General features: G+C 42.8%; 1 protein-coding gene across 1 annotated transcript; it reads left to right on the forward strand.

The window, feature by feature from the left end:
* Positions 1–934: 934 nt before the first annotated feature.
* On the forward strand, positions 935–19,825 carry rab3db (RAB3D, member RAS oncogene family, b). The gene is made up of 5 exons (XM_083930705.1): positions 935–1,201; positions 6,150–6,386; positions 14,390–14,508; positions 15,972–16,096; positions 16,253–19,825. Exons 2-5 carry the CDS (start codon positions 6,150–6,152, stop codon positions 16,438–16,440), a joined length of 669 nt encoding a protein of 222 aa, XP_083786831.1. The 5' UTR covers positions 935–1,201; the 3' UTR covers positions 16,441–19,825.
* Positions 19,826–20,034: the final 209 nt, after the last annotated feature.

Raw genomic sequence — 20,034 nt, forward strand, 5'->3', positions numbered from 1 at the left:
ATGAACCTAACACGTGCATGTCTTTGGACTGTGGGAGGAAGCTGGAGAACCCGGAGAAAACCCACGCAGACATGGGGAGAACATGCAAACTCCACACAGAAGGGCCCAGCTGGGATTTGAACCAGGAACCCTCTTGCGACAGTGAGGCGACAGAGCTAACCACCACAGCACCGTGCTGCCCAACACACAACCATTGTTTACAAAACCACACGTTAACACCATCGGAATTTCAACAATTTATTTGGGATTTAACATTAAAATTAAGATCAACGTCAATAAAACCATCCTCCTGAGTGCAGGTTTGTATCAGACTGTCAAACGGGATTACAGCTCCGTTTGTGTACCCGATGCTGGACGCACCCGATTCCCCATACAATCCGGCGCATCTACTGACACAAGGATTTGTTGGAAAAGTCTTATGTTGTGTCGGAAATCTCGTTATTACCTATATAGTGCACCATTTAACACTATATAGGGGATAGTGAGTGAGTGAATGAGGGAACGATTTCGGACACAGCTAAATTCAACAACACAATAGGTGAAGAATGGTGAGTCAGTAGGGGCCCGGAGCTCATTTTTGCCCTGAAGCCCCCTAACTTGTTGATCCTGCCCTGCTGATGGGGTATTATGGGCAGGACACCATAGAAGAGCTTTTACAGGGGAGAAATAAAGATCTTACAACTGTAACTTCAGAACAAAACACTACAGACATGATGTATGAACGTTGTAGAAAAGTATGGGGGGATATTTTAAACTACTTAGTAGCCTGGACACACTTGTAGTCTCCGTAGAAAGTGTAAAACGAATCGTTTTGTTTCTCTAGGGTGTGTGTGTTGGTCTGGTGCCCGCGCGCCCACGTGCGCACGCACTGTGTACAGCCCTTTCCTGGAGCTGTGTACACGGAGCTTTCAGCGGCTGCTTCAGTGTCCGCATGAGCCGTGTGACAGGGAGCTCCAGCCAGCGTTACACACACCGTCGAGATCCGGGAGCTGCTCCACAACACGGACGAAGACACGGTGTACTGCCGCGGGAGGAGGGCTGCTGCCGCTGCTGCTGCTGGAGGAGCAGGGAAGGATAGTTCAGGTGTTGGCTCTACTTTCGGAGGCTACTCTAGCCGGCATCTCACCGTCACCGCCGGACACAAGACTGACCGGGAGTCCGAAGGAAACCGAGTGGGACGTGTGCTTTCTTCTAGAAGAAGGTAGGCTACGTTGGTTTAAGTTTCTGAGTACAGGATTTATAATGTCTGCTGGAGTGCTAATGGGACATGTTCACTCTGACTAAAGTTACCTGTTCTTTTTCAGTTATGCTGACACGGAATGAGATCCAGTGTGCGTGTACTCTATTGTATTTCTTCATGTTTCTTTTTGTTGGTCACACTGTTGCATAGAGTGGCGTAGGCCTGCAGGCTAATATTCGTCCTTTCCCACTGACCTTATCGAAATAAAACCAACGTCCTGGCCTTTATCGCCCATCTTTGTTTGCTTCTCAGTCTTCCCCTTAATGAAAGAACAGATGTGACAGCTGCCAACTAATCAATACTGCTCATTTCCCATTTCCTGCGGGCCAGGCAGCCTGCTGGCTCCTGGCTCAGCAAACAGTGCCAGGAGGGACCTGGCTCCACCAGCATCCCCATCCCCATCACCATAATGCTCTTTATTTGTTTTACTGGAGATGATGCTACTCCAGTGAACCCTAAAGGAGCTCCCATTCCCATCCACGCCACAGCTCAGTAAAGGGTTATCCTCAGTACTTGGAGGAGATGACTGCCCAGATATCGTGGCAGGTGCTGATGTGGGGCCCCTCATCTAAGTCCTCTCAGCTGCTCAGTGGGATCTGCTCAAGCTTTCTGTTGGCCAATGGTGCTCTGTGTGTCCAGACATCGGTGGTTTTCGAACATGTGGACGAAGAAGACTTTCTAAGTGGTCAGATTTTGTTTTGAATTGGTGCTGTGTGTTTCTTGTCAGTTATTTACACACGCAGAGGAAACTTGACCGCAGGATTAAGCAACACTAAAAAGCAACAAGAAAACACCAGAATCTTGTAATATATATTTGTTAAAAAAAAAAAAAAATGGAGGGTGGGGGCTGCCATGTCAGAAATGACTTTAGCAACCTTATTTGCCTAGACATTTTGAGCTGCACAGTCAACATGAAGGGCATGTGACTGGAGCTACCCCAGGCTTAAGCAGAGCTGATGGGAAAGTTTGAGTAAGAAAATAATAGACGTTTTGAGTGGGTGGAACCATGCTATGGGATCTATAAGTACACAAAAAATGTCCCCCGGAGACCCTTCAACAGCACGGGCATCATGTGATTTGGTTTTCACTGGCAATGTCTGGGGAGATTAGAAAGACCTTTGGGAGTTCTGGCTTGAACACAGCACTTTATGTAATACACAGAGAGCACTTTTCAGTGTTGTATGTCTGTACCAAGGCTTCACATTCAACAGTGAAGTGAAGTTGGGAAAGACTATTGTGGTATTGTTGGTGAACAGCAGCGTTTCATTACAACATCAGCCAGCACACAAGGTTGCACAGGTTGTGTAGAAAGCCTCTCACTCCAGTGGACTGGAAGTCAAATGTGTGACACTGCATGTGTGGAAATCCAATTCCAGCGTAAAACCATGCCTGTTTCTTTTTTTGTTACTAACACACATAAAATAAGCCATCAAGACAAATTTTGTCATGTAGGAACTATTAACGGAGTCACTAACAGCCGGACGTGGCTAACAGTGATTAGCTCGGGGCAGCACAGTGCACTTATTAAAACGTCTTTTTTAACCACTAATACTGCTGAAAACAATACCAGACCTCTGCAGTAGCATGAGAAGAGTCCTTACACAGAAAACAAAGTTTTAATGCCTTCACCGTACTGCCCCGAGCTAATCAGTGTTAGCCACGTCTGGCTGTTAGCGTCTCTCCCAGACTTCTCTGTTAATAGTCGATACATGAAAAAAATTGTCTTGATGGCTTATTTGATTTGTGCAAGTGCCGAAAAAAGACCACTTGATCTGGATGCTTTTACTTGAACTGAAAGTTAGTTTACATGCATCATACAATTTCAAAGGTTATCAACATTGCATAGCTTCCAGTAAGTCTTCACAATGTTTTCATCAGGCCACAGCAACATTTTTTATATTGCAGCACATATCGGTATTTAATAATTCATAGGGTTGAAGTCTGTGGTTTTTCCTCACTCATGCAGCCATCACTTCTTTTATCATTGTTTTAACAGAACCACAGCTTCATACATTAAGCTACCAGAATACAATTGAGGAACATAGATCCTTATACCCTGACACTGTAGTTATTATGAGCGTAAACATGTGTACCCACAGTAAACAATTTTGCCAGGCTTCTCTGATTCCTCAGAAATGAGCGTCCTTGTCTACTCTTTGCTTAGCCATTGGTGATAGTTTGAAAGATATCTTTATCCTGCTATGGAGACCTCCATCTGGCCGGGTAAAAGCTGAGTGAACTTACTGCTTTTTGACCACTAATGGGTCTAGTTTGGTCTCCACGGAGACAAGTCTCACCAGAGAGAGGCAGGGCTGAGCAGCACCCTCTGCTCTCCCTTTCAAACCCAAAGCTGCAGCTGCTCTCCCTCCTCCTTCTGTTTGGATGTCACCAAACAGAGTGTCAGGTAATCTCATACCTGCCCTTAGGAGAGATTATGCTGAGATGAATGGCAACAATGAAGCAGATGGACATGGACGTAGCTTCCCATAATTTAAATGCAGTGTTTGCTCTCCTAAATGTGATCTCACTGTTATTTCTCATTTTGATAACAAACCTTCTAGTGGAGTCATAACAGGATAACATTTATCAGAAGGGTTTCACTTACATCTGGCCAAGCTGTGATGCAATAGTACATCAATAACAACTATACTTTGTAACTTCTGTTATATTCAAATGAGTTGAGCATGGTTGAGTCCAGGGCTGAAACACTAAGTGGATCAGTCAGTTAATTGATGAACAGAACATGAATTCATGAGGTGAACATTAAGCCATCGGCAGACTCATTTGCAAATACATATTAGTCTGAAAGCTCTCAGTTAATTTTTGATGTCCAAGGGGTTGTTATAACCTGACTCCTCCAGATGGATTGATTTGCATGATTCACATTGTCTCAGCAGATCCATCTGGGAACTCTGGTTTGGAGATATTTTGGGATGGGGTGAAAATACTGGTTGCTGATTGGACAAACCATCTGTCTATCAGCAACATACGGGCTAAATCAACCAATCAGATTAACAAAGCATATGACGTAGTAACAGCTCGGGGCAAAGCTCAGAAAGGAAACAACATGTGGGTAAAGGATATTTGCCATTTGTGTAACGTGAATTTACGGATAAAAGGCAAAATTTCAGGAGCCCGGTCCATATTCAACAGAAGGATCCAGAGAACAAAGAGTTAGTGAGCAGCTTGCTCTATACCTGCTCATCTCATCGGTGGAAGCCTCCATGCTGTTTACACTGAACACTTGCCTCTCGTTTTGTCACACTTATTCCTGCCTCAAAACCAACGCTGTTTGGTTTCGTCGCTTGGCAAACTTCTCCAAATTTGCTCTGTTGCACGTTACCAGACTGATCTGAGAGTAAAATACAACAGAGCTCATGAGATCAGGATGGTCTCACATGTGTCCTTATCAACTGTGCAGACCAAAATGTTTCTGGATGCAGTTGGGTAGACTTTGAACCAGCAATGGAACAGGATAGCGCTGAGCGACAAATGCAAGTTTGGGCAGCACCTGGTCCGTTTTGAAGCAGAAAAAAAACAAGTCACAAACTTGATCAAATTACAGCTAAACAGTAAACTAAAATGCGTTTGAGAAAACACAGTTACATAATCCTGTTTCATATTTGCTCAGGGCTGCCTAGTTTCACAGTTTGATCAGTGAGCCTGCTAAGCAGCGCTGGATGGAGAATTCCAGCTATGATGATGTCAATCCATATGTCAATCCGTGTGTCCAAAGGTCGTAATTGGCCCCTCCGATCTCAAGTTGCTGGAAATCTGTGAATAAGAGAGGGGCCAGACATAACTGCCAGAGCAAATGAAACATGAGCTCAGCAGATTCGTCTGCATCTCAGGCAGGTTATAGATGCTCTGTGCTCTTCTCATGTGAACAAACAAGATGTGCCGGAAAAGTGTGCTGTGTGTTACATCCAATGTTTGCTTGGTCTTCACATTGCTATTCTCCTTTGAATGTTTCCACCACCGACAGTTGATCAAAGAAAGCTCACAAGCATACATTTTGCATCCTTCCACCCGAGTACCAACCATGAACAGCAGTGTCTGGCCAAGGATCTTTGTTGTCCTTTTCTCCTCCTGGACCTTTCTAATTTCTCTCTTCACATCATGGAATTGCATGGAATTGACTATTTTTTGGTTTTAGACATTTGAAGACATTTTAAGGCAAAAATCAATTTTTCAGTGTTTTTGTGAAGTTTTTAAGTATTTAATTGATAGCTTTTTTTATTTACAACATGGCAGCAGTGGAAACAAGCTGTGACCACTGACACTGACACATGGGAGGCTGTGGTTCAGGAGGTACAGAGGTGTTGGCTGTTCAGTTCCCAGCTCCTCCAGTCGACACGTAGGTGTGTGAATGCAAATTAGATATCTCCCAATGAGCAGGTGGCAACTTGCATTGTAGTCTCTGCCATCAGTGTAATCAGGGTGTAGCATGTAGAGCGCTTTTAGTGGTCGGAAGGCTAGAGAGGTGCCTTTTGTTTGTTGATATGGCAAATTTTTTAGCAAGTTAGAGAGATGTGTTTACATTCAAAAATAATCTTGACTCAGGGTTCACTTACTAGCTTTTCCAGAGCTTCATCGGTGGATACTTCTTAGGTGTGTCATTGCTTGACAGCTGGTCAGTGATAATAGGTGGTCTCTCTTCAGTCTTTGGTGTTAGGTGTGACTGGCAATGGGCACCTGGATCTTTTCCCACTTGATACCACCCGACTGATGTTCCACACAGAGGTCATATAATGAGTGACACCTGTTTTATTCACTGATGAGTATATTCTTTTGCAGCCCATGTTGATTCTAACCAGCCATGTTTAGAGACTGATTGCAGTCATAGTGCTGTGAGATAGTTTGGTAAAATAGTTTGGTTAATTCTGTTGTCCTTGTGCTCCCTCTCTAGATGGCATCAAATGACTCACGGCTCCAGCAGCAGCCATCCCAAAAGGATGCGGCTGACCAGAACTTTGACTACATGTTTAAGCTGTTGATCATTGGCAACAGCAGCGTGGGAAAAACCTCCTTCCTGTTCCGCTACGCAGACGATTCCTTCACCTCCGCGTTCGTCAGCACCGTGGGCATTGACTTCAAGGTCAAGACTGTGTTCCGCAATGACAAGAGGATCAAGCTGCAGATCTGGGTGAGTGGATTAAAGATATATTGTGGTTTTTATTTGTGGTATGACATTGTGACACTGCAATTTGTAGCATAAACAACAGGCTTTGGATGCCAAACTGCACAGCTATTACATTGTTTTAGTATAAAGTCCATTGTCTCTCTCAATCTATTTCATACCTGAGCTTCATGTGCATTTGAATTTGTAATTGTTAAGAAAATTAATGCTCCAGTTTTTTAAAGTACCCCTCCACTCAAAACAGTGTTTTTCTTCTGTTTCTGTCCTCTAAAATGTCTGACATATGACTATAGTGAATGTCTGTATTCAACACAGTCTGTGTACTTCTCTGCAATCTGACATTCAGACAAGTTGGGCAAGCTTTAGTTGATACGTAACTAATCCATAAATCAGTCACTGTCTAATATGTGATACACTATTCGACGGGGGAACAATCTGGACACAACACCGGCAAAGAAACCTGAAAGCTCCACTGCAGAGCGGTCCGTCAGTACAGAGAGAAAACTAACTGCCATCAGAGCTGTCAGTCACTGACAGTTACAAGCTAACAAGCTAACAAACCACAGAAACTAATAAAAGATGCTAACTACACTTACCATTCTGATACGCCTGCTTGTCGCCGATTTCTGTGACAACAGACTCCTCATCTGAGTCTGTGTCTGACAGACACCGGGTTCCGGACGCATTAACTATAACTTAGTTGCAGGTCACCAAGGTTAGCTCCATGGACAGGCTGCTTGTGCTCCATGTTCGTCCATCCAACTGCAACCACGAGTTGCACCTGCCATAGTCGGCGATCCAAGAGGCTCCACTTCCCCAGCGCCTCCTGTCTGAAAGTCAAACATGTAGGCCTATGGCTGATTCTCTCCAATGTGTTAAGTCATCTTGATGAGTCGTTTGCGCGGTTCAGTCTCTTCGTAAACCTCAGGTAGAAGCTTGATCTTTATTTTTACGGGAAATCCATATTATATAAAATATTGCTTAAATTAGATTTGTTTTTAAATCTGGAGTGGGACTTTAGAGATAGCATTGCTTTAGATCAGGTGTCTCAAACTGATGCAGGAAAGGGCCGCTGTGGCTGCAGGTTTTCATTCCAACCAAGCAAAAACACACCTGACTCCACTTATTCAACCAACTGAATCTCCTTTACACAGTTGGATTTGTTGGATCAGGTGTGTTCTTGCTTGGTTGTAATGAAAACCTGCAGCCACAGCGGCTCTTTACTGGATCAGTTTGAGACACCTGCTTTAGATGTAAATAAAGAAAAACACAGAGAGAAAAAAAAGAAGGTAAGCCAATATGGAATGCTTGTTTACACCAAGAAGTCTCTGTCAGTCAGCCTTGGAAATAGAAGGTAGAAGACCTTTGAAAGACAGGTTTGGCCCTTGTGCAAGTTGAGCATGAGAATTATGCAAGAGTAAAAAGCATGACTTCCTCATGGTTTCATACACATTCTTACTCACTACCCTTATCTGGCATCTACTGGTGTTCTCAGTATTCACATTAATGTATAAAGGAGACGGATCAGCTCAAGTAAAAGAATTAGGTCAGGGTAAAAAGACAATAAGAAACTTTCTTTCCTTAGATCTGCAGGTCATTTGCCTGCCATTTAATATGCAGTATGGTTTGTCTGGAAACTTGGGGGCAGTAGTAACAAACTTTGAACTCATCACATTACACATTATCACTTTTTAGCAAACTTTAGAATACACAACTCTTGCACATCAATCAGATAAGGAGCAACATTACCATCGATCCTTCTTTAGCTGCTAAATGTTCCACTATTTTCAACAGCAGCTTGCTTACTGTGTCTGTTAACTGTTTGTTGGGCAGCTACAGTACAGTGTGTTTTTAGAGCTTTTACAACAAGACGGTGAAGTTGCAGAATAAAACAAAGACCTGGATACAAATGAATGATACGTTTCTGTGGGTTTGTCACTACAATTGTAAATACAAAAAGTGTAAATGCAGTGATTATTGCAGAGAAGGTATTGCGATAATACATATATTTTGGTAGTGAAACAATACAGTAGCCATGCTGTAAATACTAAGCTGGCCTAGCTCATAAGGTTTATGTTTATTCAGCCATCTTTGAACTGCAGTTTTAGTGATGCTTTTGTTTGCAGTTAATGTTTATGGTCTGTATAACCGTGCTTCCTCTTTGTCAATTCAGTTTGGTATTTCGGTTTAGCGTATGTCATTATGAGTTTTGAGAATTTATCATTATCACATTTCACAAGTTTGTGGCTTTTTTGATCGACTCTGACTGATTTATGAGACAATCTTATTTAAAAAAAACATCTGCTCAGATAATACATAAAAAGAGAACATAAGGATAACACAAAAAAGCCTAAAGGTCCTCTGTGTAACTTTCAGAAAAGAACATGTTATTAGTGACACCGACGATGACCTTTAGTGAACTGCAGTCAGCATCCTGTTGCTCGCAAACTCCATAACCACGAGCTAGTACCGGCCAAAACAGTGAGACTGAGCATAATTGTCAGGCATCATGTTGGTATAAATCTGCATTCACACCAGACACGAATGATGCAAATTGAGCGACAACTCTACATTGAAAATTAATGCAAATGACGTAATGACAGGTGATTCAGGCGGCGAGGGCACGAGTGTCTGGCACTCGAGATGCGGAGCGAATGGCGCAAATGAAGTGTCTGGTGTGTCTGAAGCGGCATGATTAAAGTTGAAAATATTGAACTTTTCAGGGGACATCTCGCCGCGCCATCCAATCAGCGACGAGTTTAAGCCAATGACGTCGCTTCCCTCACTTACGGTTGTTTACATTCAGACCAACATGGAGGAGAAGCTAATTGTAGCTGTGTGTGGGCACCCGGTGCTCTACGACACCACTGCCGTCTTCTACTGCGACAAAATAAAAAAAAGAGGAGGCGTGGGTGAAGGTCAGTGAGGAGGTGGGACTCTCCAGTAAGTTTTACTGCGTTGCTGACCGTGTTAGCATCAGTTAGCACTTGCTGAGAAATACCCCCCAGTCCAAAAATGATACAAGGGCCTAAAGCAGGGATGTCAAAGTCAAATACATCAGAGGGCCAAAAAAACAAATCTGCTACAAGCCGAGGGCCGGACTGGTTCAATGTTTATTAAAACATATTAAAATGATTGCATTTAACCTATTAAACCAAGACCTAACACAGTGTACCGTATTTTATTTAATAATTAAATAAATAAAGCAATATTTTCTTATGACTTAAGTTATTTCAAGGAAAACATTTTCAACAGGCAAACAGCAAAAAAGAAAAGAAAACATGTTCCTTAATATCAAGATAAAGACACACAGCTTTCTGAACATGTGCTCTGCCTTGAAACACCCTTTTCTCATCGTCCACCTTCCCTTTAGCCATCATTGGGGGGGGTGCTGAAAGTTGACATCTGCCCTGAATGCTGGCCCACTTGCGCTGCAGTGAGTTTGCGGGCTACCATTGCATTGTGGGTATTGTAGTTTTGGTGCGTTAAAAACACCAGCAGGCGGCTGTGGCGTGCGGACCGGTTCTAATACTAATCAAATATCATCCCGAGGGCCAAGATCATTCACTCGCAGGCTGGATCTGGCCCGCGGGCCTTGACTTTGACACCCATGGCCTAAAGCGTCTGGTTTGACCCTAGCTTGATGCTGTAAATTTAATAACAAGCCAGTTAAAACCAAAGGATCGCTGGATCTTCAGCCAGTCTAAACCCCAGCACCGGAGGTCTGATCCCAGACTGCTCCAAATCCGACTACCCGCCAGAGAAGCAAACTAGTTGCTGCCATTACAGGACAGCCATCAACCTTAGGTTCATTTACGGGCCACCGCTGCAGAATGTATAACAGACGAACAGCATGTTTGCCAGTTCATTTGTTTGAGCAGACTCCACTCACTGTTGGCTGTAGGCGAGCTGACCAACTGCTCAGTTTGACATCGGAATGATATATTTTCTATGTCATTTTTGGACGCCCAATTTCAAATGTAATAACGCCAGAAGAAGTCTTTTTTCAACGTTTACCAAACATCCAACGTTGATGTCCATGGGATCTCCGTGTCAGGGCTATTTATAGCCCCCCATGTTTCAAGATGATGGAGGGCAATGTTTTCTGTACCAGGTAATTTCCTGTTGCTTTGTTTGGCTCAGCAGCTAGCTTGAATAGGAAATTCATTATACATTTGTATTCGTTCAATTATCACCTGCTGCTGAGACAATCAAGCTGTTGAATCAGGGCATATGGGATATGGGAAACAGGAAAATGTAAAATAACAAATAAAAACACATGTGCATTTTGTGCACCTGTCATAGATGTCCAAAAAATGTTCCCAGTTCAAGGATGAATAATGAATGTGGATATGATGTCCAAGTTGGGTCATGGTTGGACGTCCAAATAGTGGACCTAGTTTGGACGTCGAATGGATGACCGGAATTGGAACAGGACTTTTAAGCCGTACTGCTATTGTGGTCCCAGGGTCTGCAGCAAGTCATGCAGCAGTCAGTGTAACTCATAACTAAAAATACTACGCAAATACGGTGGATGCCAGTTAGCAGTTAGAATTTTAACAATCACTGTTTAAAGTGGAACTCCACCAATTCAATAAAAGCCTGTTTAAGTAGGAGGCGTACTGCAAAGCCACTGAAACAGTTGTTAAATGTCATCAGTGGCCCTGGAAACGTCATCAGGGTTATCTCTCATTGGGTGTGTATATAGATTTTGACCCAAACTAAGAACAGGATATCTCAGCTGTTTGGATTTTCTCCATTGTAATATCCCAACTCTACAGAAGTGCAGTACTAAATTTTTGGAGTAATATTTCAACCTTTTGGGAGATGCAGTCAGTCTCAATAAAAAATGAATCCTGGTATCCATCACAGGGCTTTTGCCTTGTATCATAAGGTGTATAATTCATTTCCCAGCACACATTCCACACAGTACACTACAAATCCTATTGATACACATTGTTTAGGCTGTTCAAACAGATGATTCATTTGAACCAACAGTATCTGAGCCACTAATACACAAACTGGGACCAAGATGAATCAGCAGCAGAGGAGCCCACACCAAAACACACACTCACCTACCAAACATGTGTCTGCTATTAAATGACATGCAGTGTTAGCAGTGTGTGATACTCTCACAGCTGAGGAGGAGGGCAAAAGAATTAACTGTAATGACTCTATAATGTATGTTAGGTAATTCTGTGATTAGTTGGGTTTTCAGAAGGTGGCATGCTGTGCTTGCCTGGCCTTGACGTAACTAGTGGTGGTGAATGACAAAGAGAGCTGGTATTTCCTAAGCTAAGGAAGTAGAGGAAGTTCCCTATCAGTATCTGACAGAGACATAATGAAGATATACTGCAGCGCCATGTAGCAGTGTATTTAAAGGGTGTGGGACCCGCGAGCATGTCTTAGTACGATTCCTCCCTGTGGTGTTAATAATCAACTCTGTGAAATTTCCGGGCTGTTAAATTCCTGTTAGCTCCTGTTGAACACCATCTGTAAGAGATTTCACCAGATCCTTAGACAAAGAGTACTGTTGATGATCTCTCTCTGCCAGCTGCTAGCCTCCCTTTGTGTATCATGGAAACAGGCTAGGCTGATAACACACCACATGGCCCTTACACAGTAAATACGCAGAGCTCAAGCATATGTACTATGTGTTCACGCTGTGTACACATATTGTTCACATCCCCCCCTTTTTGTGTCATGGAAATACGTTTCTGATCTTTGAGCAAATGCGCACACACCTTTGCCACACTGAGAATAAACACATCCACACTTAATGTTGTGTGTACGGTAGCCCAGGGGACGATATCCTGTGTGTGTGCCACTGCTTTGTGTCAGTAATCTCAACGCAGGTGACGCATGTTTAAAGATCAGGGTCCCAGTGACGTCAGAGTCTCTGACCATGAAGAGGCCTGATTTAAACCCCTCCCTATCAGTCATCATACATATACACATGAAGAGGCAGCCTTTGTTTACTGGCTGGGGTTGATTATAGCAACGCTGGAAAGTGTCTATTTGGTTAGATGTCCCATTACGCTGCCAAATATTTGTTCATCTCTGCAAGGATGATAAGAATAAACCTAGAATATGTCCTGATTAAGGAGTCGGACTGTGGCACTGGAAAGAAAAAGAATATAACAGTGAGTAAGAAATGTTTTTCTCCCCCTCTGCTGTCTCTGGTTTTGGGCAGCAGAATGTCATATGTCTTGTCCATTTTATAAAGTGAGATGGATCATTTGGGCAGACCACCCAGAGCAGTCCTGGCTGTAATGGAACATTCATAACCCTCACTGGCCTCTGGTAACCTGGACAACCCACTCCTCCTCCTCCTCCTGCTCCTCCTGCTCCTGCTCCTCCTGCTCCCCCTTCCTCTCTGTGAGGAAAACATCAGACAAACACAGAAACACACACTAAGGCCCCAGATGCAAATGAAAGACAGGTTACCAAAGTAACCGCGGGAGTGGAGGGGAGTTGCTCTACTGACTCAGTCTACCTGTTCCATTTTTATAGCTTTGAGCATCCACTGAACTATTTTGAGCTGTCAACAGTGACATCGCACATAGGGTACATTCAATTAGAAGATGCCTCTGATAAACTCACCATGACAGGGGGGCAACACAGCCCGGTGGCCACACCTCCTCTGAATGATGTCATCTGTGGGATTTTCTTGCTGGATGCAAGCCAGTCCTGGTTTGATGAGAAATGATTGTGGCGGGAGCTCATATCTAAATGCCATTCTCTCAAGGATTGCATGGGGTGAAGCAAGTGGCATTTTGGTGTGGTGTGCAGCCAACTGCTGCTTGGAAGGAGAGAAATGCATGAAGGTAACACAGAGTGCAGTTGTTCCTTTGCCCTGTATTTCCCAGTATGCAGAATCCATAACTATCTTTTAAATTTTTTTCACTGTTCATTAAACAAGACATAACACTGACTTAATGTAATTTGAAAATACTTCCATTACTGAAATTCCTTTAATATGACTTCTCATCATGCATAGTGTTGTACTGTAGCGATTTCTGTCAGTTTGAGTTTTTTTACTAACCATACGTAGGAACTGCAGCTGCCAAAATGCAAAGTAGCTCAATTATTTGAAAAAAACAAACATAAATGACTATACCATTAAAAAAAAGACAGCCAGCTGTAACACCTGAACACTTGTTGTGATCGAGAGTGTGTGAAACCTAGCAAGAGAGCAAGCAGAGACGTCTAAACAGTTAGCTAAAAGCGATGGATAAATGGTTGAAATGTGGTTGTATGACGTAGACCTGACCAAACCGACCTATCCATCCATCATCGGCAACCACTTACCCCTGACGGGGTCACAGGGGGCTGGAGCCGATCCCAGCTGACATCGTCATGAGGCAGGATACACCCTGGACAGGACGCTAGTCTATCACAGGTCTGACACATAGAGACAGACAACCATTCAAGCTCACATTCACACCTATGAGCAAGTTACAGTCACCAATTAACCCAACAACTGTCTTTGGACTGAGGGAGGAAGCTGGAGAGCATGCAAACTCCACACAGAAGGGCCCCAGCTGTAACATGAAGGGTGGTGTTTGAGGGAAGAAGTTTCCTCATCTGTTCAATCTGCAATAACTGTCCATCTGCATTCTGCCAGATGTTTCTGAATTAGACTGCTAATAGACTACTCATGCTAGTAAGTAAATGATGGATCTACTCCACATACTGTATACTGTGTAGGTGGCAACTCTGACTTGTAAGAGCTAAGTATTGCAGCAACAAACCAAAGTTTGGGCAATGTCGCCCCCTTGTGGTTTTCAAATGCATTCACAGGGAATACATTTTTTTTCTTGGTTTTATAGATATTAATAAATATAGTGTGTGTGTGTGTGTGTGTGTGTGTGTGTGTGTGTGTGTGTGTGTGTGTGTGTGTGTGTGTGTGTGTGTGTGTGTGTGTGTGTGTGTGTGTGTGTGTGTGTGTGTGTGTGTGTGTGTGTGTGTGTGTGTGTGTGTGTGTGTGTGTGTGTGTGTGTGTGCAGGATACAGCAGGACAAGAGCGCTACCGCACCATCACGACAGCCTACTACAGAGGAGCCATGGGCTTCCTGCTCATGTATGACATCACAAACCAGGACTCCTTCAACGCAGTTCAGGACTGGTGAGTCGGACATTTTTAAACAGTTTGGTCTCTTGATACTAACTCCAGGAGATTCTGTTTATTATGTTGTAGATATCGTTTGTCATTTTGTTACATTATCTCAAAAACGAATCGAGGGTTGAATTAAACTTGGTGTGAAGTCAGCCATATACCACGGATTATCATTTTTTTGCAAGATTATTTTTCACTACGTTTCTACTAGAGATGCACTGATCCATTTTTATCCGATCCGGTCCGATACCTGATACCGATCTGATCCTACTGTTGAATGAATGAAGTGTGTACTGTTGTGGAAATAGATACTTCAATAAAGATCAACAAACAGGATCAGCTTTTTCTCCGTGGTTCATTTTGCCAAAGTATTTTCCTCTGCAGACAAAAATACGTTCATCACTACATCCTCACAAGTTAGAGTCTAGCAGGGAATGACGATATGTCAAATCTCACACAGTCTTTTAGTTAGAGGGACAGGACGCCAATAGCCCTGGTTGGGTGACGTCTTTAGACCAAACAAAAACATCCCTTAGACATTACAATTCTGAACATTCTGAACCTCTCTCATCACAAGGTCTCTAACACAGGGTCAAGATGCACAAATGTGCCAATATATCATCATGAGTTAGTTGTTTGCATTATCCATTAAGAATGTGAGACAGAGGAGACACTGAACTGTGTCTGACCTGATAAAACTATGATTATGAATTACAAATATCCAAAATTCCCACAACAGTACCTGTCCATGTGAGTGAAGACATCAGGTGTAACAAATTAACACAGATATAAATGGACTTAATATTATTTATTAACAAATAACAAAGTGTACATTAGCAGCAAAAAGAAAGAAATAACACTTCCATGTAAAGTGCACTGCAAACAGATATTTGAAACTGTAATATATAACCACGGTTGCAAACATAGAATTGAAGTGACTAGATCGCTGTAACTGTATTTCTGTTTATGATATTAATAAAAAAGAAATTAGCTAATTTGTCAATATCGGAGAGGATATTTGATCCAGGCATAGGATCAGTGCATCTCTAGTTCCTACAGATTTCACCAACTGTTCACTAAATGTGTAACATACTTAGATGACCTCACCGTAAAATATTTGCATTGGTTACCATATTCCACAGCATTTTCATACAAATGTACAGCTGAATGCAGACTCTTGCAGTGTGCATTGCAGTTGCAACCAAAATGAGATGACATGCACGCACCAAGTCAGAGTGATGCTGCAAATTTTGATGTCTTAGTTGTTTCCCATTAGTGGCACTACATACACTTTTAATGATAGTGCCAACCACCCTTTGGTCAATATTCTGTCAGTGTAGGAAATCTGATTTGTTTGATTCTATGTTGCCTTGAAGGACAGATAAATCATGGAGGGTCTGCATTTAAACGGGATCCAGGTTTTCTTACTGCTTTCAGCCATGTTGACGTGTGAAACTTTACGTGTCCTACAGGGCGACGCAGATCAAGACTTACTCGTGGGACAATGCTCAGGTGATCCTGGTTGGTAACAAGTGTGATCTGGAGGATGACAGGCTCGTACCCACAGAGGATGGCCAGAGACTGTCAGAGGAGCTAGGTAGAAATTCTTTTACGCACACAATTTTGTCTTTTTGTAAAACGTCTTCCTGCTAGCTCCTACAACAGGTATTCATGCATGTACAGTATTTATACGTACACTGTATTTGTTAGTAGTAAATTAAATTAAACCATGTTGCCCCCCCCCCCCCCTTAGGATTCCAGTTCTTTGAGGCCAGCGCCAAAGACAACATCAACGTGAAGCAGGTGTTTGAGCGTCTAGTGGACGTCATCTGTGAGAAGATGAACGAGAGCATGGAGGGAGACATCAACCTTGTATCCAACCACAGGAACCAGGCCCTTAAAGACTCGCCATCAGAGAGCCACGGGGGCTGTGCCTGCTAAACCATTTGTCCTCTTACCAACACAACACACACGCACACGCACACACAGACACAGACACTGATACTCCTTCCTTCTCTGTGCCTCGGTCATGTTAGGTGCCGCTCCTCTTCCCTCTCACTCCAGATGTGCCCAGCTCTGCTTTGTCCACAAAGCTCAGCTCGAACCAAAGGACAGCTAGCTGAGATCATCTTCATCAGCTCTGTCAGACCCTTCTCCCCCACAGGCCTGTCTCTCACGATTTTACCTTAAGAGGCCCACTTTCTGTCTGTTATCGACCCATCAGCTCTGTGGTGAGGTGATAGTTCACTAAAGTCTGCCCTGTGTTCTGTCCACCGCCCCTTCAACCGCCTTGACCACTGCTGCTACCTAAGGATTTGAAATGCACTGTTTCCAATACATATGTTCAGTGGCTTTCATTTTCAGAGTCAAATACTTATGCATATAGAGGTAGCTAAACTATAGCTTGAAGCTAGTCATGCCAAATAGTGTCTGCAGATGGCTATACTTTTGGTTGTTTTGTCTGAGATTCATACAGTAGCCCACATGTGCTTTGCTTTCAGTTTTGTACAGCCTACTCCAAATCATGTATGTCTCAAACAAAGCCATGTTGAGCTTTGTACGGCTTATGGGTATAGCTCGACATATTTGGAAATCTGTGTATTTGCTATCTTGTTGAGAGTAAGATGAGATGTTTGATACCCCTCTCATCTCTGTGTGCTAAATATGGAGCTACAGGCAGCAGCCGGTTAGCCTAGCTTAAAACCAAGACTTCTGCTGTGTCTCATTTCGGATACTTCCCCCAGTACATCTCGATGTAGTACACTGTGTACACCATTTACTCACTTAGGCGTGCGTGCATTTTGACAGGGTGGTGTTTGCATTTTGCACTTCCTGGAACTGCTTCTTCTACTTTTTAATGTTGAACTGCAAACAGACGGAGTATTACTGCCACATACTGTCTGCTGCTAAAATATCTACTAGCTGTTATAGTGGGACTCAGTGAATAAAACACATTTATGACTCACATTTGTATAGTAAGGTGTTCACCGTTTCAATCGCATCCGCTGCATCTTACTCACCCTCCATTTACACCAGTTTGAAAATAGATTGGTGGTTCCACAGCCGCCGCTACAGAGCAAAGATTGTGACCGGTGAGGGTGAGTAGTGTCCCACACTCACCTTTTTGACCGTTTGAGTGCACTATCCGGGTATTTGTGGTGCAGTTTCCATACGTAATCAGTATGCACTATGTACTCAAAATATTAAGTCTAAGGGTGGAAAGGCGTGATTTGAGACACAGCATTTGTTTTTTATGTATGGATAAACAAACAACAGATAATGTTCTTTGATTGTGTTACCTTTGGACTGAGCCATGCTAGCTGTTCCCCTTTGATTCCATTATTTTTTGCTAAGCTAAGCTACTGTAACTGGCTGCTGGCTGTAGCTTCATATTTAGCATACAGATGTGAATACGGTATCAGTTTTTAAGATCTCAGATTCCATCGAATGCTGAATACGCTCAGAATTTACATTGTCTCTAAATGTCTTCGTCAGAACAGCGCAGCCAAATTAAAATCAGTGGTGAAAATAAATATATGCCTTCATGTTGTTTGTCTGGGGATTCAGTCATTATCAGGGACTGATGATGCCTCGCCTACCATGAATGACTTCTCTGTTGTTAGATATTGAGATATACAGTGTGTATGACACTGTATGTCTTATCATCCATCACTTCTTATGAAGCTTAAGCATCAACCAATGTCCTTTGAAGCCTTTTCTTGTGCACTAATGCTGAGACAGCTTGAGGTGATGGTAATGCTGAATGTGGAGCTCTGTTCTTCTCACTTAGTCGTGAGTGCATGTTCCTCGTGTGAGGAAGTCGTTTAACACCAGTGACACTTGTACTTGTCACATGACCTGCCTCATGGCGTGTCCTCACTCACCCCTTTGTACCACTTCTTCTTTGACGCCTTCTCTTACACACGCATGCTTTCACCATGAGACACACACATACACGCACACACACACACACACACACCTCCCCTCCCCTAACTGCAATATGACAGAGCTGGCATGCCAAACCTTCTATGCTTAATAACTGAGTATTTACAAAGTGGTGAATTATTTCTTGTTGTTCCTGACATAATGACTGCTTTGTGGAAATGCAGCACTGTGTGTGTGTGTGTGTGTGTGTGTGTGTGTGTGTGTGTGTGTGTGTGTGTGTGTGTGTGTGTGTGTGTGTGTGTGTGTGTGTGTGTGTGTGTGTGTGTGTGTGTGTGTGTGTGTGTGTGTGTGTGTGTGTGTGTGTGTGTGTGTGTGTGTGTGTGTGTGTGTGTGTGTGTGTGTGTGTGTGTGTGTGTGTGTGTGTGTGTGCGAGCGAGCGTGTGTGCTTGCGTGCGTGCGTGCGTGTATAAGTTTAGGCCTCATTACTGTCATATCTCTTCTCATTGAGGTGATTAAAATATGTTTTATCATCATTCCACATTATGTTCTGTTGTCATCAGTTAAACTGTACATTAAATAGTTTTTTCTTTTTGTTCCTTTTCAACACATTTCACATTTCAGTATTGAATGGTCAACCTCACCCTGCTGAAAACTGTGTGCTGATTAACATTTAAAATTGAAGTGTCTTTGGATTGAAATCGAGAATGGAAAAAAAAACATGTTAAAAGACATTTATTTTGCTTTTATTTTCTGTTAATTTTCATTTAGCCATCCCTGTCAATGTGCCGTCAGTTAATACCCATAACCTCTGCACCGCGATAGGAGCCTTTCGTTGCCATGGCAAAGCCAGTCTGTCACAACTGGCGGTGGGACCTGTTATTGTATCAGCCTGTGGTCAGTTTTCTCTCCTGACAGTGTGTGCTGCTGAAAAGTGATAGTTTGACAGAACATATCGTCTTATCTGCACCACACTGTGCTTTGATGCATGGTTTCAACATTAGGAGGCGGTGTGTAAGACTCCTAACACTACATTTGTATTTCATCATTTGTGTACTGTGCAGGTTTGCTGTGTATTTAAATGGAATGAGGCATCAGAGAGCAAGTAATATCTGTGATAGTTATACTGAGGGAGCTTACAATGGTGACTGCTGCTTGGATGCATAATGAATGTGCTTAACTGTCCACTGATTTTTTTTTTTACTACTTTGTCCGGTATCTGCCATATTGAATAACTACTGACTCTGACGCTTTTGTACAAATAGGTCTGTAGCATCCAGAGCTGTCTGTCTGCGGTGTGTGCTTTCCCCCTTATGTTTATGGTCTATTTGTTTTTATGTGTTGCATTCCTGAGTGGTCACTCTCTAAAAGAGGGGAGATCAGATCATTGGATCCCTTTATTTTAGATTTGGAATGTGTTGAATGAAGCATTGTGGAGGAAAAAAAGCATCTTATAAAAAAGAATAAATTGAGTATGTTGAAACGTGTATGGAAATAAATAATATATTCATTACAAAAGGGAAAGTGTCATTGCCAATCATTTCCTTAGTTCCTTTTACAAACCAGTTACAGAGTTTTCAACATCACTTTCTTTGTGGTGACTGCAGCATCTAAAGAGTGATTTATGAGCCCCAAAGCATCAGGTTAGAGCTT

The sequence above is a fragment of the Echiichthys vipera genome, assembly GCF_963691815.1.
Source record: "Echiichthys vipera genome assembly, chromosome: 17".
Classification (NCBI taxonomy): domain Eukaryota; kingdom Metazoa; phylum Chordata; class Actinopteri; order Perciformes; family Trachinidae; genus Echiichthys; species Echiichthys vipera.